The sequence below is a fragment of the Varroa jacobsoni genome, unplaced genomic scaffold, assembly GCF_002532875.2.
Source record: "Varroa jacobsoni isolate VJ856 unplaced genomic scaffold, vjacob_1.0 scaffold_857, whole genome shotgun sequence".
Taxonomy (NCBI): Eukaryota; Metazoa; Arthropoda; class Arachnida; order Mesostigmata; family Varroidae; genus Varroa; species Varroa jacobsoni.
In genome coordinates, this window is record NW_019213759.1 from 69,102 (window position 1) to 91,198 (window position 22,097).

Here is a 22,097-nt window from a genome sequence, read left to right on the forward strand (position 1 = left end):
AACAGCTGCATTTACGCGATCAGAGCAATCGCTCGTGTCATAAGTACGTTCCGCTGGCATCATCTGATCTTCGCTGTGCCATATGCGATCGATATAGCACTATTTAACGTTTTACTTTTGATGTATACGTGCGAGTTGAAAAATCAGTATAGAGGGCACACACGGACTCAGGCACAGCGAAAACGGATAAAGTGCATGGCAACGCCAAACGCCACGCAGGGAATTCACCAGTAGGGAACCGCAAATGTAAATGTATCGCCGCAGCTGTTATTTTTATTGGTTGCTGCTACTGTTTTGTTTGGCCTATTGTTTATCTTGCCATTTTGCGTCGGCGTGTTCGGGTCCAGTTGGGCTGGACCAGGCCTTGTCGCAGTCCCCGGCCTTTGTCCTGCTGTGTGCTAAGTTTAGCCTAACTACAACACGCTTCGTTGTGGTCGTGCGGGACGCGGGTTCTGGGTTAAACCAACAACAGAACATCACATCGCGTTGGCAAGCAACCAGCGGACAAACAAGAGCTCAAAGTGCTGCCAACTATCGTCACTATTGCTACAATCAGCCACTAATATTCCCTGTCCCATCATATTACCTATACGTATATACCAGCTGTGCGTGCAGCTCACCTGCACAATGCGTCGATCGTCAGCATCCTCGTATTTGATGCTATCGTCGTTGAGTCCAAACGGTTCTCTAGCAGTAATAACAAAACGAACACGAATGAAGGGGAATGGAGGGGCACCAATCTGATGTGGCAAATATTACTCGATCTGCACTCGCAGGTAGGTACGGATCGTGAACGTTACGTGGCCACCTTGGCCGCTAGCGTCGTTCTAGCCATCAATGACAGCACAGTTACGAACAGCGGGCTAGCCAGTCTGTCCGCCAGGCATACTCACGTTCATTCAACGTCACTCTGCACTACGTTATATTCTGGGTCGACGCTATTGTTGTTGATCTACGGTCAATCAGCATTCTTCTAACACGCATGCAGATAGTTATATAAGAAGCGCTATAACAGGTGTGACAACCGCTTCATTTTTCTATAGACGAATTGACACGGGGGTTGGACGCGGCCAGCAACAACATCAGATGAAGTAAAGCGGAGTCCGGCTGACTGTCTGAGTCCGCGTTTTTGACAGAAACAACTTCTCTGTGGCAGAGTCTGTACTAGGCGTCGAGACAACGATATATGGCCAACAGTAGGGTACTATACTATATATAATAAGTGTATAAAGGGCTGTGTTATTGTCAAGTGTTTGCTTGAAGAAGTCCTCGTGGTTTAAGACCGGCTACAAGCGTTGTCGATTCGATCGAGTTCTCCATAATATACATAATTCAGCAGTATTATCTTCCGCATCATCACAGGGTATGGGGTTGTTACGCGTCAACATATTCTTCGGTAAAAGTTATGCGATCACACATATTTTGGGCTACGCTCAGGGGACTTAGCCTGACTGTATACCAAATTGACACTGTCGACGTAGTCGAATTTGCTGTCAACGGTAAAGGGCTCGTAACAGATTAATGAGGTTCCCAGGCTACAGCGAGGTCTTCTTGACAATATATTCTCCAAATAACCTCGACAGCTCTGGCCTATATTGAGTTGTTAACATAAGTTCTTCAATGGGACTTTACCTATAAGGCAATATGTGATAATCTGCATTGCAGCATCATTTTGACGTCGCTTGCATAAGATTAATACCGATCGTTACAAGCTGTCTCGCCTTTCACCTGACGCCGATAGTCGTAGCCAGCTGAACTATTATATCCCAGATCAATATGACAGGGCCTGTTTATTCGCCAAAGGACAATCATTTCAACTAGCCGCTGTTACAGGCCTGACACTTAGTCGGTTGTTACCCTTATTTGTGATACCTGAAGTTTGTTTACAGGCCAGGTGCCAGCAGGAGTAGCAGAAGTCCAGCAATGTCAGCGTTACGAAAGCGGTAACAATTGCTGACCCAACTGGGCAGAACTAGAGAAAACGCCGTTGGCATATGATGTGGTTCTTGTTGTTCTGTTAGAACCGTTAATTGCACTATGACATGAGACCTGACAGTCTTTTCCTTGAAGTTTTACATTAGGCTTTAAGTAAGTGTTTCAGAAAAGCATACAAATAGCCTGCGTTCGAAATTATAGCAGCCTATAAGCAAAATCTTGATATACAGCTACCTGCTTAGCCAAAAGATAACATCTACGAAGATGTCTACAGGTACCAATGAGTCAAATTGCAACTGTTGAATCGGACGCCTTATCTCTAATGAGAAAGATATTGAATGGGAAAGTTTGCCGAAAGAGCACTTCAGACTAAAAGTGGTTTCCTGTTAATGTCAGATAGACAGAAGACATTTTTCGTTTTCCCTTTAGGAGAGGGAGTCACGATTCCGTAGCCATCATATGGGCGCATTGCTTAAGGTGGCTTGGCTCGTTGCTGGCTCAACTACCCTTGTCCAAACGACGACCTTACGTAGACATGTTCTTAACGTCCTGCTTCGTTAGAGTAGCGCTGTAGTTTCGCGCAAGAATTAGATATATATAATAAATAAATAAATAAACAACGTGGCAATCACGTCAACTCGGTACTCCTTTTTACCTAGACATCAATACCTTATACACAGCTAGATCGTAGCCTACTATGAAAGGCGAGAAGTAATAAACCGGCTTGAAAAAGAGGTAGCTGCGTACTATCTGCACGAGACCGACTTTTGTTCCAGTTATGAAAGCTAAAAGTCGGTGTTCTCTATCTATATATTACCTAGTACACATATTAAACTGCAGAATCAAACCGAACGGGGTCATCAATAATTCGCTACTAACGTGCTTTCCGGAGAGGTCCGTGGTGTTGGGGGACGGTGCGCGCTCGCCTCCCATGAAGGAGTTGGTTTGCGAGCAGGGCGGTGAAGCGGGCGAGGAGGGTGCGATACTCGACGAGGTTGAGGTAGTCAGATTGATCGCGTGGCCCGGCTCCGTTTCCAAGGCTCCACCCTCATGCTCCATCATGCGCTCATCCTCCTAAAACACACAATAACAGCAATAACAACGGCGACAAAGTTAACAGAAGCAGGAAAAACAACACTGCGAGCTTTATATGTATCCAAATAATGAGTAACCACGTGTAAACATATGCTCCATCACGAGATTCCCATGATCATCATTAACGACACTAGCCACATTGACAACTCCATAGCTCCCGCACGGACCCGGTTGCCTCCCGCCCAAACAAGTCGCCCATATTCGCATCGCCGATAGTAAAAGTACTAGTAGTAAAATAGTTCGAAGTTGTATAATTACCGGACTAGCTCGCACAGCTATAGAACTTCATAGGTTAAATTGTAGAAACAGGACATGGTGATGATGATTGATAGGTAACGAGCGACGCTTGAACTGTGACAGTTAATTGGTTGTTGTTGTTGTTGTTAATGTAATAATATCTGGCTCGAAGGGTATCTACGAGCTCAACTATAGATGAGTTTCTGTCCTAGGCTAGGCTTATCTGTAAATTTGGATAAATTGATTCAGTAAACGTGAATCAAGTAGAAGGATACATGGTATAAATAGGATTGGCTCTAGGTCATCAACATCAATGGCTGCCGATACGGAGGGATTATTTTTTTATCAGCACTTCGTTGGTTAGCGCTGCGAAATACTCTACGACAACATGACCATGCTTAGTCGCTATCTGCCAGCAAGCGACGACTACCTAATACACAAACATATATCCGAGTTGTACCAAGTAGGTTGACGAACGCTTCAGTGACTCTGCTATCGTTCGTGCATCGAGCTAGCGAGGTAAACCAGTCGAAAAAAACGGGTACGCAAGAAGCATTGGGGAAAAATAAATAAACATCATGCGGTTTGACTTCAACGCTCAGATGAAGCGAACCTTAACGAAGTTTGTTACCGTGAAGACCTTAGAGGACAATGGATTAATAGGGTAAAATTCAGCTGAAAAAGATAATAGTGGATTGACGATCTTCAGTACCTTGCTATATTTCTCGCATATAGCATTCTCTAAAAGGTCAGCCTACCTGATGCGAGTACAGCGGAACTTCTGAATCGTGTCATTTCTCCCCATTTGATTACTGTTTCTCAATAACTGGTTAAGTTAGAGGGCAGTAGCCATTGGTAGAGACGTTAATTCGTTTTGTGTCACTTGCAACTTCCAAAGGATACACGAATGAAGAAGCAAGCACCTATCCAATGAACCTCCTTTCTAGTCGAGGAAGGAAAAATTTAATTACCTATTATTTTTTTAGCTGCTGGTAGCGCGGTGTTTTAACAGAAGCTAGATCAGCGTCAGGCGGAGGAAAGGAAACCAATTAGCGATAAACCTGTGCAGCTTCATTCTATCAATTCGAAGGTTACTGGCACGAAGCACGCACCGTCAGCCCCTTGCTTCTCACAAATCAAAACTACCATCTATTCTGCTTCTCCTAATCACTAGTCTCATCGGACCACGGCCGCCATTCGACCTTTCTCATACCTACGCCGACGATGACGCCCTCTGTCGTGCGGCACGCCACGTCGCTGAGACGTAAGCCAAGCCACACGTTTCTTTCTATTCGCTACTGCAGCTGCTACGGTTACGATCGCCGCGGCTGTCGGATCAATGGAAGCGCACAGCCACAGCTGGCGCCCACCTCAGTGACGGCTGCTGTGATGCCCCGCAACAGCGGCTGCAGCTGCGTGTCGTTCTTAGCTGACTTTTGCAACCTTGCCGCGTGTTTGACCTCGATCTTGCCGCCTACAACATTGAACTGGCCATTGCCCTTCCCGAAGGGTTGAGTGTGTAACACAAGCAACGACGGTAGCGACGAGAGAATACTGTGTGTTTCGCTTATATGTGGCGCAGATATGGTTCTGTGGGTGTCTCTTGCTGCCGATATGCGTGTCTAAAATAAAGAGAAAATGTATGTGAGCGTCACTCTGTGTGAGTGGGTGTAAAAAAGACTGTCGACGTGTGTACGTAGCGACGAAAGCGATGGTAGTGTAGAGACCCTTGGGATACAAAGGTACCACTGGGGTAAACGCTACTGGAAGAGAAAAACGAAGATGGTAGAAATGACCGAATGGGGCTGATCGGTAGGAATGTGGGCGTTCGGGAACAGAGCGGAGTAAGATGCGGTAATCATTCATCGTGTCTCCGTCCCATAACCGTGCAGGGATAGATAACCGACGTCGAAGAACCACAGGTACACAAGAAGTATGAGCAGTGTAGAGAACATGTCGAGCAGACGCAAATGATGACGATACAGGAAGCCTGAAGGGTCGAATAGACAAACCCATCGATGAACTAGACGCGTCTGCACACATCGTAACATTGACACACCTAACATGTAACTTCTGTGTTGGAAAGTACCACTGTGCATAAGCTGAAAGTTTCGTAGTGGTCTAGGTATAGCAACAACGCAGCAATCGCTACTGATCCTGTTATTGACGAATCCTATCTATGTACATCTATGATAGACGAAAAAACACTAAAGGAAAGCGGGCACGATGGACTGCAGGTAAGTAAAATGGGAGCGAGGAGGCAATTATGCGACAAAAGCAGGTATCTTCAATAGTAGTTATAATCGTAAGGACGAGCTTTGACATGTGTAATCGTCCTGCAGCCTTATAATCGTTCGTCGGTTTAGGTGTGCTTTTATATGCATACGTGTCCCTGATTCTTTCTCAAACCCAGACGGTCTTTTTTCGTTGAGTTTCTGTTTTTCTTCTCGTGTCGAGCCGTATACGTGGACGGGGCCAGACGGCCGTCAGAGCAGTAGCCAGCGCCCAGCGGGTGGAAGCGATTGCCTGCAGCTGCGTCCATAACAACTCGATCTATCCCTGCGTTGCGTTCGATTTCGCCTTTTTCCCCCTCGTTAGATTGAGATCGGCCGTTGTCGCTGCCGCTATCGGTATAGTCATCGCCTCTGATCTCAGACCAAGCATCGTGTCTCTCTCGGTCAGATTAGCTAGCACCGTTTGGGACCGAAGCGACCAGCGGCAAAATAGGCAGAAAGCAAGCGGAAGGGCCCCGTGAGTAAACACACAATATAAACATATATGTAGAAGCAAGAACGGATAGGAGAGCTAGACCGATCGGCATAGTATATGAGAACGACTGAACAATGACGACAACAAGAGCAGGGCCCAAGTAGCTATCGGCATCCATTGTTGCTGCTGCTGCTGCTGCTGATTCCAGCACCAACTATTCCTACTGCAACCCACACTACCATCAGTGCATCTAACGTTGATCACAACAACAACCACGATGACGCCAGCGACGATAGCATAGAGCACAACAGCATCACATCTCGTCACAACCGCCGTCGTTGCAGTACTCCTCCTGATGCTGCTGCTGTTGCCAGCCAGCCAGCCAGCCAGCCAGCCGGTCAGCCAGTGCCTCCCACTTCTCGGAGAGATAGTGAGCGACTAACAAACAACAACAACAACAACAACAACAAAAACAACACATGACGGAAATTATACGAAGGAACTAAGATGATTGCGTTTGGCTTTTGAAAAGCGTAGGAAGCAAAAATTCTCAAGTTTTATATAGAAGAGCTTGGCTCGACGCGAAACAATTCATGGGTCATTTAAATCTGAACTAGGAAATTGAAACGGAAACTAACCCGCTTTAACGTAATAACCGTTAGAGAAATTATCTATGCATCAAAAACGAAGAGAAAATACCTTTCAGTGCGATAAAGCATACATCTATCGACACGGCTTTTTCTTTTCTTGTATATCGATAGCTTAAGTCACTGACATAATAGTTCGATACAAACTAACTTCAAACATTGAACTAGATTACTTCATCTTTATTTTGTCTGAGCGAACGAAACCGTGGCATTGTTGTGTAGAAGCTAAATGAAGCCGGCTCGGGGTCGGTGCATAGTTATGCTGTAAAGTACATTTTTGAGGGTTTTGCTGAATTTCGTGAGGTGCATCCAAAAGTCCGCTATTGCGCCGTATAGAAAAGAAACTAAAATTGGAACAAAATAACTGCCCAGTTAGTTGTGTACGTAGTCAATGTTCCTCATCTCCCTCCTAGTGGCGCCACGTTTCAAACGCTTGTTGTAATTTCTCTATTATAGGCTGTTCTATTCCAATATGCTATGCATGTATGCGTTTATAATTCTAGAGACAAACGACAATATGCCAAAAGCAAGCTTTCTCTCTATTTTGTTAGGGCTCTTTGTGCCATTTTTCATTTCATAGCCTTAAAAAAAAATTCAAAACAAACTGTATTGTCGCCCTTAGCAACAAGCAAGAAAGATATAAAGAATCTGTTCTCTGTTGCAGCCGATTCCCTATTCCCATTACTGGCTTTCCCTAAAGACCGTCAGACCCTACATTCCCGTTTCACATATTCGGCACATCCGCTCAAACTCTGCGCCCACTCGTTGTCTCAAAGAAATTTTGTCACAGATTTGTTTTCCCCATATAGAGTAGCCACGTCGGTTATGAGCTGGGCGGCAGAAGCTCTGAACGGACAACAGCAGACAGCCATTCCCGCGCCCCATCCCCTGCCTGCCCCCTAGGCATAGTAAGAGTAAGCTAACATTCATAGATTGCATTGTCGTCGTTGTTGTTGTTATTGTCGTCGTCACTGTTTCGCTTTGTTGTTTCTGTTATATCTGTTCATCGTTTGTTCATCTGTCCATCGATAACTGCTGCTGCTGCTGCTATCCGTTGCCAGGTCCGAATGGACCCGCTAGTAGCAGTAGAAAGTCCGACCTCCAGTGAAAGGAGATTCCATCAGTAAGAATTGTAGGTAGCGGCGTTTGTGGCGACAGAGGCTCAGCCGGCATCATCGCAACATCAACATTACCAGCAGCGAACTCTTAGACGTGGCAGTTTGTTGTTGTTGTTGTTGTTGTAGTCGTCGTCGCTGCCGGGGGCAGCGTTACTATCAGCATCGGTGCTGGCTAGTAGTTGTTCGCTGGGTGAACAACGTTGGGCGTTAGACTACGAAATGGTGGGATGCCGCTGCTGTCGCGACTGTTGTTGTTGTTATTGCCGTTCATGTTGATGCTACTCGCCAGCTAAACAAAGAGAGTAAAGGAGAAAAAGGGGGATCAGAGCTGGCAACAACTGTGGGAGGCCGGATAGAGCCCCAAAGCATAGGTCGTTTGTCGCTTGCTACTGCTGCTGGTCTCCTAGGTTCCTTAACTTGTTTCGTTTCGTCCGTCGGGACAGTGAGTGGAAAACACCGAGAGACAGGGAGACAAACCATTTGGGTAGATGCTACTGTCGCTTTCTCTAGCGTCGTCGTCGTCGTCGTCGTCGGCCAGTACAGCCGCTGTCGGTCGGTCGCCGGTTGGGCGTCGTTGTTTGTGGAGGGAGAAGGATAAACACGCGAGAGTAAACAAGCACGCAAGCTAGAGAGCTGAAGGGACGACCGGTTAGATAGCTGGCTAGCCAGGCGGGCGGGCGGGCGGGAGCGAAGCTGCTCACAGTGAGGAGAAGCAAGAGGACGCTAGCTAGCAAGCTCAGAACCAAACAACCCCGCGTCAGCAGGAGGCAAACGAACATACAGATAGCTGGACGGACGTGCGGACGCGCGGGTAGACAGACAGACAGGCGAACGAAGGAGTCGTCAACCCAAGCAAAGAACATCGGGAGAGGGGGAGACATGTATGGCGGCGCAGAGAACGACACACGAGAAGAAAGTGATAGAGAACAGTAGAGGCTAAGGAAGCCGTAAGCAACGATGAACCAGAGAGTCTGGGCCGAGTGTCTTACCATCATCTGGAAGCATCGCCACACTATTGAATGCTATGATGAAATGCAGGCAGCGGCTAAGTAATGATAGCTATAGCTATGGAAGGGCGACGTCGGCTATCACCAGCGCATCAGAACTAACAGACACGATATAGCATCGGCCACGAATGGTACAGGGATCAACAAATCGAGAAAGAGAGGGAGAGAGTTTAGCGATAGCGAGACAAGTCGAGACGACGAGACGAACGAATGCGAGAGAAAACATAATGAGAGACGAAGATATAGAGAACACAGCCGCACCTCACAGCAACTCGGTAGCCGGCAAAACAACAATACTGACAGAAGCAACAGAGGTCGTGGCAGTAGCAGCCTGCAGCAGCAATGAAGAAATGGTCCACTTGTAGACTAATGCCGCATACGGCAAGCACAGCTACGGCCCCGCCGAGTGATCGGTAGCTGTGCTACGATCGCATAAGAACTTATGACAATAATAACAGCAGGCCAGTACTCGCTTTAGACACGTAATGGCAATGATATTAATAACAACACCGACATAAACAACAACGGCAGCAGCAGTAGGCGAAAGAGCAAAGGCAATGGCGTCAAAGCAACCGAACGTTCGATACGAATGGGGTCGGCGAATGAGAAAAAAACTAGAAAGTGCCTTGTTGGCCAGGACAACCAGACTGTTAACTTGTCCCTCGTGTCGACATATCAGCGTGGCTGATGAAGAGATTATAGACACACACCTATGCGTGTGTGTGTGTGTGTGTGCATTAACAACAGCAGCGAAAATTAGAACAAATAACGGGGCGACGAATTTGATAGCAATAATAGTTCTATACGTTAGTATTGCGATAAACAGAGGATGTCGATGATAAGGAGTGAGGAGCAGGGAGGAGGAGGAGGAGAGATCCGAGTTTGGGCATATTTCGTTTAAAACGCCTCGTCTGATTACGCTGGTTGGCCAAGAGGTACGATTATGTGGCACAAGGTGCTAAGCAAACTATCGAAAAAAAAGTTGCGTACTATTTGGCAGAAGCCGTACATAAAGGAAGGGACTGATCTCTAAAGCTATCGTATAGTTTTGTTCCTTATGAAACCTTCGCATCAAACTTTTTTTCCTGAGAGTCCTGCCAGTGCTAACTTCCTGCTTCTGTTTCATCTGCTCCGATAGGTCGAACCAAAATGTTTTGAGTAATAATGCCGTGAAGCATCGCTTCGGAGAGATTCGAAGGAGGATTATCTTTGACCGGTGGCCAAACACACTAGTACACGTCACCATCGAAGGGAGGCACGAGAAACGTAGATGGCAAAGCTAATAAACGTAACATCTTTACATATGGCCATCAACAATAATATCAAGCTAAAAACAATATCAATCAGCAAGCATAGCTCATAAATGTCATATAGTAACGCGATATGTACATATCGCGTTACTACATGATGGCCTTATACCGCTCGAATAGAGCCTGAAAGGATAGTTATCATCAAAATGCTAACCACAATGACGGCGGCGCCAACATCAACGCCGAAACCATCGGTGGCTGTGTCGCATTGCGACAATTGACGCATCAGAAAATACAAGACGCCGTTCCTGATCCCGCTTGACCTCAGCACTCAACTCTGACATTGTTAGCTGAGTGGCCAGACAGATCCTAATATCTAATAAGGGCCAAAAAACAGGACAAAATCCTTACGACATCGAGCCGTTAGCCGGCAAGGCCGAACCAAAATAATAACACAAGTACCAATAAGGAAGGTAGATAGCAACAATATCACCAAGATCAAACAGTAGCGAACTTAACCGATAACACAAGAACAATAGAAACGAGAGAGCGGAAAACAGCTTACAATGAAAAGAAAAATAGCAATAATATAATGACTAGAAGAAAACCAAAACCGGCAGACGCTGAGAGAAACGACAAAATTGGCTTGACGACGTCCGCCGTCAGGCACAATCAAAATAGGGTGATGACTTTTGTTCACTCAAGCACTTCAGGTAATTTCTCTCTCTTTTCGTTAAAATCGTCAACATGATCTTCTCATCGCTGCTTCAGTCATATTCACCACCGATCTTCAATATAGCTATACTCTGCCGATTGTCATATTACTAATTAGAATGATGGAAGGGAATCGGGAACGATACCATACCAGCAGTCAACTATAATCTCAGTAAGAATTCACGGATGATGGTGGTGATTGAGGGTTGACGAGGATGAAAAACCGCAGGCTTTCTTACAAAACGCGAGTAGACAGGCAAAAAGATCGAGAGGCAAAAGTAGCGCCAATTGTTAGATACATAGATGGATAAAATACAATTATTAGAAGCAGCTCATTCACCTTTTTAAGTTAAATGTCTAATTTTCAAACAAAATTTAGTGTGAGTGCGCCGTCCCAACCTTCGTCTCCCGTTCTGTCCAGGTGCCCTGTCGTTATAGGGCAAGCGGCGACAACCTGTAATAGCATTTGCCCGCTATCGCATTGCATAGAGGAGCTACGTACTCGAACGTTCACAAGACCTGAAATTTTAGGTCCACTATCTTGCTGTTTGTCTCAAACGCCTAGGCCCGTACTGCCTGCATAGGTACAGTACGTTAAAGGTATCCATGTTCGATTGTTGATGAATATCTAGTAGTGAAATAGGCAATGTTCAACAGCTCGGCAATGAATACATGATGAATTAGTCCTGTATACACGTATGTACATCCATCATCAAATGTATGACAGTTATGTCTCGTTTCCAGTGTGCGGAGCATTGTGCCTCCTAGCTAGTGATGAATATTCTTCTATTTGTCTTACCACAACTAGTACTGCTCGCCAGCGGCCCTGACCACCCGGCCAGCGGCCGCCAGACACGGTTATGTTTACTGCTCCCAAACGATCTAGTCGCTGACTGGATAAGAGGCCATCAGCATTGCTTGTTGTTGTTGTTGTTGTTGTTGTTGTTGTTGTTGTTGTTGTTGTTGTTGTTGTTGTTGTTGTTGTTGTTGTTGTTGTTGTTGTTGTTAGTAGCAACAACGACAAACGCGAATAGAAGCCGTCATCATGCAATGGATCATTATTAGAGTATTTGCACATCCGTATGTCACGGGTCAGGCGGGACTGCACGAGGGAAAACATGTGGGTTAGTAACACTGTGCCTATTGAAGTCACAGTTACGAGATACTAGCTGCGAATCGCTCTCCTCAATGGCGGCTGTATGATTGCTATTTTAACGGGCCATGAGCAACAATCGTCAAGGCAAGAGCGTCTCTTCGTCCTCGTCATTTCCTCTATGACGGCGCGAATATTAGCGGCGTCGTCGGCGGGAAAGCGTGGACAGCAGCAACAGGGTGAACTGCATCGCACCAACGGCCACTGTTACCGTTATATAGCCTGCATGGCTGCTACTAGATGCTGTTGTTGTTGTTGTTGTTGTTGTTGTTGTTGTGATTGTCGTCGTCGCTACTTTGTGTCCCATGGCGCAGTCTCATTGTCACAGCTGTCGATGTCGTCTTTGTTGTTAGCGCGCTGTTGCTACCCGACGCCGACTCTTATTCACCATGTCTTGCTATAGTCAGTAGTAGGGCCAGTTGGAATCAACAAAACAATAACAAAACCAACGGCCTGTCAACAGCGACGACGACGACGACGACGACGACGACGACAACAATAGCATTGTCAACCGCAAGAGAGCAGGCGGCAACAGTTTCGCTTCGTAACTGCGTCTAGGCGCGCATTCGCTGTCAATTCTGTCACTGCTTAAACTAGAAGCAACAGCAGCGATAACAGCGAGGCCCGTAACCGCGTCAGCAGCAGTAGACCCAAAAAGCAGCATCAAGGCCCAGCAATGGCCAAACCGGCAAACAACATATTTCTTACGATACGACGCGTTTGTGTCAAACTTGATGAGATGCGGACGCCAACAATACGACACTAGCCTCAGGCAGCTAACGTCGTGCTATTGCTTGTTACCGACGTCGACGTCGCGATCGCAGTCGCCGACGGCTCACTACCGGCCGGCGAACCATGTCGGTCAAGCTCATGCGCGGATTATCCTTATGGCCAAGAGCTCGAACTAATTTCTAGCGGCCGCCTATCAGGAGTTCAGGCACGACGAGTTTTCACCGAGAAAGGCACAATTAAGCAAAAGAAGATGACAAAGACGACCAGGTTCGATGAACAATGACAATATTCAAGGTTCTGTTTTTAAACATAGGGTATATTTGTAAACGAGAGAAAGGATAAGGTCGTCTTGAGGTCGTTCGCTCCACTCAGTTACCTTGCGTAAAGTTCGGGGCAAAAAACTGGATAGATTCTAACTTCATTTTAATAAGCAATTGCATAATCTGCAGGATACGTGTCACAGTTGTCTAGCTCTTTCTCTAGCTGGCCGTTGTCTAAATGTGGTGCATGATCGGTTAGGCATAACAACTGCCAGATTGTTCAGTGCGTTTTTCTGCTCACTCTATGGAAAGCTTGTTATTCAAACACCCGCAGGTTTACAGGTGAACTGTTCATCTGGTCCAACCTTACTAAGCGTGCCAACGCAATCAACAACTGCAATCAACTGAATAAACAAAAATTTACCAATTACACTCCATTACGTCTAAGTATTAGTAGCATTTGGGTCTATGTGTGAGGCATATCGTTTTCCACTTGTCTATGACTTGATGACTTACGAGCGCCGGAGGCTGAATGCAGTTGGTGCCTTTTTTAGGGCTATTGATTAGGCCCTTTAGCTCGTGTACACGTTCGGGTATGCCCCGTTGTCTGTCGTCGACTACGAAATCGCTCACGTCACTACTGGTGGCGCTGGTGATGATTCAGTGCATACAAAACGCTGACATTGTTACTACCAATTATAGTAGAACGATTATCAGTGTCGTCGCCACTCACTCAGTGCGCCAGCGTGCACGTCGTATTTGGAACTCTGTATCAACCAGGCCACCTTTCATTTTTAACTTGTCTCGATAAGCCAAGCCCGCAAATCTGCCTGACTTTCTAACTGTCTACAGCCTAGCAATTTGGAGAAAGCAGTAATTGTACACTAGCGCTAGATGCAGCTGATATAGCCCGCAGGGCCGTATGCGGCTTTCATTGTGGCCATATGAAGAACTCGGTTGTGAGGCTGGGATAAAAATGGCGCTACGAGTGCAACGGCAGCAATGGAAACGGTTTCAAAAAATCATAGCAACAACCTGAAGATTAGCGCTGATCTTCTTCTGTTCTTGATCGTGTATACCCGCTCGCGCACAAGGTTACGACAGCGCATCTTAATCCCAACCAGCATCAAATTCACGGTCAAAGTTTCACTTGGAAGCCATACGGATTAAATGGTTGTACGGTTGGCTGGCTGGCTGGCTGGCTGGCTGGCTATCCGGTCGTCCCTCACGCCTAAGAGAACTGCTAGGCGCATGCCTCAGCCTCTGAGAGACAACAGACGTCGCGTTACTGTCCGTTTGCTAACTCCGCCTATTTTGTACCTCTAATACTATCCGATAGGCGGCCAGTTACCGAAAAAAAAGATACTTTGACGCTTTATAGACCTGTCCAAACCGGTGCTAAAGCTCCAGTAAGCCAGAGGTATAAGATTGGGCGTTTCCACGGCGGTAAAATATTCGTCGTTCACTGTTTAGTTCTTTGCTTTCCTACCTCTATACTTATACAACTATAAAGGCGAGACATGTAACCGTCAGCTAATGGGACGTCATAGATTACGCAAACAAAAAGGGAACTATTGCAGTTGCCAAATTTATTACTGCAGCAACCATCTGGCCAACGAGAAATCATGTACGCTAAGGTCACTGAAACCACCTATCACAATGAATCATTTACGTGGCCCCCAGTCGCCAGGGGATATGGCCTCGATCTTTGACCAAACGATTGTACGTATAATACGATCCGCCAACTAATTAGTCAGACACCTGCGCGTACTCAGCAAAACCATCGCTTGCCCGACGAACAGCCCCCATAGCAAAGACAACCTGGGCTGACACTGACGCGGACGTGGGCACAAACATCTAGAGACACGCTTATTATAACAACGAGGGCAAAAAGTATCGCTGTAGTTCCGAGCAGAAGCGACAAACGACCTAAAGCTTATCGGAAATATGTATGAATGTATATATCTTCGTGTATAGAAACGAACTAGGTCTATACATATACATATGGGTATTGTGTTAGTTGCTTCGATGATTCATGGCTATCCACGTAACAATCGAGTAGAGCGGAATAATTCGCAGGGCTCACGACGACTGTCAACGTTACGACGTAACCTTCGGCCTTTGTGGTCAATATCTCCAATTGTATAGTTACGCATATGATGTTATATATATTATCTCGTATTAGTGTTACTACTATGTGCAGGGAGACGACAGAGAAAAGCTCCTATCGGTGTTATACACGAGTGTGCGATACCTGTGTGTAAGATATATGTGCGCTAAAATCAGCTCACCACCTGTGCAGTTGTATTTTTTCACACTCGTAAACAGTCGGCAAAAAACCATTGTTTATACATATGTCTGGGTCAAACGTTTCTGCTCAGTAGCTACTCAGTCTGTCTAGTGTTAATATGTTTTCATATAGAACCGCATGCTCTAGTATGTATACGGTGGGCCCCCTCATTTTTACCTTGTACAAACATATTGCCCTCGAATCGTCTTCTGTCCTGCTTTTTGGGAGTGAGGTCAAAAGTAGCACGAGGCATCAGCTAGCCTCATTTTCAAGATATTGCTTGTGATATCCAGGTCAGCGCAAAGAGACGAATTTTCATGTGGAAAAGGGTGTTTATCACTCAGCGAGCTCGTTGTCCCTCACTTTTTTTGCCCCTGCCCCTTGCTCACTGGACAGATATTCATTGTGTCTCACTTCCTCCTTGTTTCGTTATGTGTATTTGCCTTTCTCTGTCTTTCTCTTTCTGCCCTGTTCGATTTTGCACTCGGCGTGTTTCTGCCTCGATGATGGAGGATAGCTTTGAACACCGACCGGCACTTACTGTGAGAAGGGTCATTTTGCTGCGGCTGAGTCCGATTACTTCTGCTGCTGCTGCTGCTGCTGCTGCTGCTGTTACTGATTTTGCGCGGACTTTTCCTTCTTTGCCAAATCGCTCTGCTGCTTCGGTGATCGCCTAAGAACGTACTTCTTTGGTATCGATATTTTTATTTCTTCTTGGCTTTCCGATAGGTTGACTAGATGACACGGTAGTAAGAGCCGTCGTGCGGGGACAAGGACACTAAACACAGTAGTTGAATTTCACGGCTCAATCTTCTGCAGATTGCAACGATTGTGACTGTTACTGCTTATGACTAGAACGCACTGATGATAATTATCGTGATGACGACGACGGTTTTGCCATACTCAGATGTTTTCGCCTGAATGATGATAGACTTCTGACCGTTGAGGACGATTTTTCGTTGGCGTAGGTTTGCGCACCTGTAGCAACGTCGGTTGAAAAATAGCAATTGTTGTAGGCTGCCCCTGTAGAAGTGCTCGTTAATTAAACATCGTTGCAGCTACTCATTCTCGGATTTTATTACAACATTTATCTTGTAACGGTTTGCTGGTTTTTCTCGTTCGCTTTTCTTTTCTCTGTTCGCCGTTATCACACTCGCGGCTAAGAAATCTCGGACGGAAATAAAACAACATACACAAGCACTGAAGCACGCAGTATTTCGAACGCACCTATTAATTTGATATATTTCTAATAGGATGACTACTATTATGCACCACGTATGATTTCTTTTTAGGATAATAACTATATCACAGACGGGATTAATTGAACTATAGGTGCGTGATAGAATCGCAATGGTACACACACCCTTTTGATTCTAAAGGGCCACTAACACTTGTACACAATGCACGAACTGTATATATGACGATCGAACAGCGATCCCTCGTTTACACTTTACGTTTTTCTACCTGTTTACGGACGACACAAGCTTGCGTCATCGAAGAATCCACAGATGCTGGCTGCTTGATTCTGTCCGGAGGCCATTTCGTGGGCCATTACCTTAGTCCGGCGGAAAGTTTGCGCAGGTTGATCATGAAACTACCCTTTTTCAGCTTCTTATATTACCCTATTTCTGATTTCCACGGCTCGACTAAGCAGTCACCGGAGTACACCGGTACCTAACTTGCTGCTGTCGTCAGGTAGACGCAGTTTGAGTATCGCTTTGGCCGGTTGGATTGTCCCGTCTGTCACAGCTGATTCCACAGGGGGCAACACAAGCGTTGCCGCACAACGACTGGCAGCAGGGTTCGTAGATGACGAGAAAGCGGTTAAAACTTCTGGAGAATTGTTATGGCTGCAGTAGCAGTGACGATGATGATAATAGCAGTAATAGTATAGTAGTTGATGGCACTCGAAAAAGCACAACATATTTCGTGCGCATACAGCTCCTTTTGTGTGCCGTGTCTCTCCCCCTCTCTGGTTGTTTTTCTATTTTTTGCTGTATCAGTTGAACAGATCTCCGCTCGTACGTCTCGTCTCTGGTTGCTGAAGCACCCTTTATTAGAACTAATCGCACTAGAGATGAGAGATTCGGGGGTAGTAAGAATGAGAAGGAAAGGAACTACAAAAATTTCGTTCAAGACACCAGTCAGCAGTAGTTGGAGGTTCTTTCCCTGCTTCTCTGTGTCGTTGCGCTTATCACAACACTTAGCACTATTGCTTTGGCCATTGGACTGACGCGGACAAGTTTAACGTGGTCGACGGGACCGTTAGCACTGTCACAGTGATCGTCGTGCTCAGAATAATCCTCATCATCAACATTATCATTAGTCCATCGAGGCTCGTTGCGCGATTGCCTCCCTCTCTCTCTCTCTCTCTCTCTCTCTCTATCTCTCTCTCTCTCACTCTCTCTCTCTCTCTCTCTTAAATACCCCCGTGGCACATGTGTTTTGGTGCTTGTATATGAGGTTTGGTTCTGAGTGCGCGAACGAATAGGCCAGTAACAGGCGAGCACCCGGTGTTTAGCACTGAACGCACGTTCAAACCGACGGAAAGTTTTGCCTCTGATGCCGATGTCCTGTGTTCACTCCAACTCACTCTCAAAACTCTATATCAACACGTTGAACTCGGACATCGACGATTTGTCTACGATCGGCACTGATGTTAATACTGTTAGGTTATGATGTCTCATGCCCGCGCCCTTCTGTCCTGCTCGTTTCCTCTTTTTTTAGTATCCTATATCTCCTATTAAAGCTTCCGTACTGCGCGCGGCTGGAGCACACCGCTGATCCAATCGCCTCGAACACGGAAAGACAGTTGTACGCTATGCGCGGAGCGCGCAATAGAGCTATAGAAGTGTATAGCAGAGGATAAGCTATCGTAGCTAAGCTTGTTGGTAGGCTGGCGGGTTGCGCGTTGGCGCTCGTGCCAGTCGCCGTCGTCGTTATGGGACAGGCACAGCTCGACTGACTGACTAGTCGGTCGGCCCTACTGTTGCTGCTGCAGGCAACGGCGCAAGCAGCGGCCGTCATAGGGAGGCAAAGCGATCAGCAGGAGCGACAAGCAGAACGAAAAAGTGTGTATGTGTTGTTCCAGAGAGCGAATGTTTGTGTGGAGAGGGTAGCGCCGGCAGCAGTCGCGGCAATGGCCATAGAGGTCTGTGTTCTCCTGTTTGATGTATACGCGCTGTGCTACGTGGATGTGTGAGTGAGTCGAAGTTGAGTCTCTTGACGATTAAGAGCATGTGTGCAGGCTGGGTGACTCTCAGCTGGGTGACGGCTTACCTCTGATGTAAGCGTTGCGTCTCTTGTTTTTTTCTGTCTGTTTGTGCGTATCTCCTTGAGTATAGGTTGAAGCCCTTGCTAGGTATACGTTGCTAGTATTGGCAGTAGCAGCAGCGGTGTTGGTGATGGCGGTATTTGGGGGAGACGCGCGAGCCAGCGCGTCTCTACTGGCTGCGTCCTGCTCGTGTCTCCCATATCTCATCTCCGCTACCCCACCACCTCCTCTGTTTGCCATCGGCTACCGCCACCGGTTCCCGTCAACATAGTCGCCGTCGTCGTCGTCGTCGTCGTCGTCGTCGTCGTCGTCGTCGTCGTCGTCTGTTGAGTGCGGCAAGCAGCCTGTGCTACTGCTGCTACTTTCGTTTGGCCGACCAGTCGTTTGCCACTCGCTTGCTTGCTCGCCAGCCCGCCACTGCCACCGGCGGCTGTCGGAGAAGGAGGCGAGGGGAACGAACGAACGAGCGAAACAGAGAAGATGGCTCGTGGAGCGAACGATCGGCATAGCCCGCGCCGCCAACGGGCTTTGAAAGACACCACCGGCCGGCCAGTGGTGTTTACAGTAAACAACAAACTGCCGTGATGGCGATGGCGGCAGTGGCTGAAGCGTCAGCAATAGCAGCAGTTTTACCGGCGCCGGTCCCGTAGGACTGAGCATTGGCGAAGCAATAGAAAGGCGGCGGCGGCGGCAGCAGTACGGATGATCGGGACAGAATGGAATAAACGAAACGAGATGGGACGGAACGGCCAGAGTAATAGCAGGGCAGAATCTGCGACAAATAACTTAGATGCTGACAGCGAGAACAGGGGAAACAGTGGCGCTAATACGGGGCAATGCAGTGAGCGTGCTGTCGACGCGTCAACAACAGCAGCAGCGGAACTAAGGCTCGTCCAGATACTACCATTATGGTTAGAGTTATTGTTGTTGTTGTTGTTGTTGCTGCCACTGCCGTTATCGAAACAATTGAGTAGCGTCGCTTCAAGTGTCCTTTTTGTCGCGGGTACTGTTGCCCCAGTTGATGCTCATGATGACTGGGGCTGCGGCTACGACGATGGCAGCGATACCGATGTCGCTGTTACTGTGGTTCCCGCTATCGCTGCTGTCGCTAATGGTTCGATGTCGTCGGCGACGTTCCCGATGTCTTTCAACTGACAAATGAAGCTAGCGGTAAAGAACTAGAGAAAACGAAAAGACAAAAGGGGAAACAGATAGGTGACGACTGAACGAGGAACAGAGCATCGCAACAGCGGCATCAGCGGCAATAACAGCAGCTTTAATTATTTAATATCTCGTGTTGCTATCGCGGTTGCTACCTGAAGGCTCGTAGTTTCCACGAGGCATTGACACTTAACAATCGCCGCAGGATATACTTCTAACCACATATAATTTTATTTCTACATGTTTATATATACACCAACTAACAGCAGCAAAAACAGTATCAGCTCGACTGTGCATATATACACCGTTACTGGCCAAATAAGCTGCCCCTTCACCAGGGCAGCACGGAGAATTGTTGTGCGAGAGCTTGTTAGCATCTACAGGCCGACTGATGGCAATGTAAACGACGAGGCGAAAGATAACTATGCCGAATATCATCTCAGTATGTCAACCCCATTAATACGATTATATCTACACGAAGTTTTTGCCGGCGTTACCCTATAATCGCTTACTTCCGTCGTAAGGGCTGGAATATTAGTAGTATGTAGGAGGATCATGCTGACTCACTCAGCTTTTATATAATTCTAACGGCAAAGGCATTTGAAAAAGCGCGTGACTGCTCCCAGAGGTCACTGGAAGAGGCCTCAAACGACAGGAAATCACAGGGGGCTTCAGGGAAAAAGATAACACAGGTTAGTCTAGGTCTGAATAACGATCGAATGGCGACAAATCGTTTGAGTGCGTCGATTTGAGTTTGAAAGTGTCTATTGAACGGTGAACCGGGTACGGACGGGACTGTTAAATATTGCAATAACATTCGGGATTATTCTAAAATTATAGTAGAAAACTTTTGAATAGTTACGTGTGTCCAGCAAAAGAGTTCCTGACTTTATGCTGACGGGGTAGAGATTTGGTTGACATATGGGTCTAACGGCCAGTTAAGGTGACGGGGGATGGTCTAGCGGGTACGGACAATATGGATAGTTTCTACCAAGCCAGTCCAACAAAGAGCTAAGCATGGATTGGGTATCTGCAGATGCATACACACCTCTGTATGCACGCGCGAGTTTGGATGATATAATTAACTAACAATAAAATGATACAGTAAAGATGACTGTAGTGGTATCGTTAAAAGCAGTTGCAAAGCGATGGCCATACCTACCAGGTTCTTAGGGCTAGCTCTACTCGTTACGCCAAACGAACGACACCAACCGGCATCTGCCCCATCCACCCTTCTAGGTTAAACTTTCGACTGTCGTCCATCCAACGACTCCCCTTTTACCTTATTTAACAGCTAAAAAATTGTTATGTCCTTTGTTACTATTGCTGTTAAATTAATCTGCTTTATAGCACGCACAGGCAAATCTGCACGACAGCATGAAAACCGGCAACGATCGCGAGAACAGGGACGGGTGTCTAGTCGTCAATAGTGAACTGAGCAGCACAGGGCAGCTTGTTTGGAGAGAAGATAGGACGAAAAAACAGGCCACGCCAAGGAACGGTAGTCGAAACTACACAAAAAAGCAAAAAAAAAATGGCGTGTCCAACAGAGAATACTTATCCGACAAGTACTACAACTACGACTAAGAATTAGCTGAAAGACAACCACTTGGTTTAAGACGTAGCAATTCGAACTGAATACCCAGCAATACCGGAAATACATTTATGATGGTTCTTATTCTAATATTACTTTGTTTTAAAAGAGGGTAAGCCGTATTTTGTCATTTACTGCTGGTCGCATGGTAAGTACCATGTTTAGAGGAGAGAGTAAAGACAAACGTGAAGAGAAGCCTGGAGGCTAATTGGAGGTTGTCCGGCCATCCTAGCGTTATCATCACTGTTGTCATTGTCATCTGGTGCACCTTATCCTATCTTGAATGGCAAGTGCAGTGGTCGCTGCCTTCACTCGGCCTTTTTCGCTTGCGCACGGATATCGGCGACCCGCAGCATTTTGAGTAAACGAGTCAAGATCCATGCCTAACTATGCGCTAAGCACTGTGATACACAGAGCAGCAATCGGGAAAAGTCGAAAATAACAACTGCGACTTCAATCATAATAGCAACAATAAGAACAACTAAGACAGAAGATATATATCTACATGCATAACAAACCAACACTGCCAGAACGAGAGGTTGGTAGGGGTATTACGCTCCTCATGCCGCCTCTCTTCGAACCGTGTGTGGCACCAATGACGGTAGGCTGCTCATGATGTGAGATCTCTCCCCTACAATCCAACTTTTCCGAACATAAAAGTAGAGGGGGAAGGAGATAGATGGGTACGAGATGAGACGAGGCGTAGTGTTTTGGGGAGTGGAAAACTCCTAGGCCGAAGTTGAGGATGGGGCAGTATTGTGAGCTATGGAAAAGCCAATGCCCCCTCCGCATTGATAAGAACAGGTGGGGGTGACAGACGCGGACGAGGACAGAGGGAGCAACTTAGAGGAACAAGAGGTATTCCGTGCATGCGCTGTATTGGGCCGGTCGGCCAAACACGCGGATGCTGGGTCGGTGCAG

At 46.7% G+C, this 22,097-nt stretch overlaps 1 protein-coding gene across 4 annotated transcripts in view; it reads right to left on the reverse strand.

Moving 5' to 3' along the window:
- FoxP (forkhead box transcription factor P) overlaps window positions 1-22,097 on the reverse strand; it is a 116,902-nt gene that overhangs the window by 38,266 nt on the left and 56,539 nt on the right. For 3 of the 4 annotated variants that reach the window (XM_086970076.1, XM_086970075.1, XM_086970074.1), the window contains exons 1-2: window positions 15,689-18,689; window positions 2,815-3,009 (exon numbers count right to left, since the gene is read on the reverse strand). In XM_086970076.1, coding sequence (XP_086826202.1) covers window positions 2,815-3,009; window positions 15,689-15,703 — 210 coding nt within the window. In that variant the 5' untranslated portion in view covers window positions 15,704-18,689. Of the gene's footprint in view, window positions 1-2,814; window positions 3,010-15,688; window positions 18,690-22,097 lie in introns of those variants that run through there. The other variant, XM_022840301.2, reaches the window with a different exon arrangement.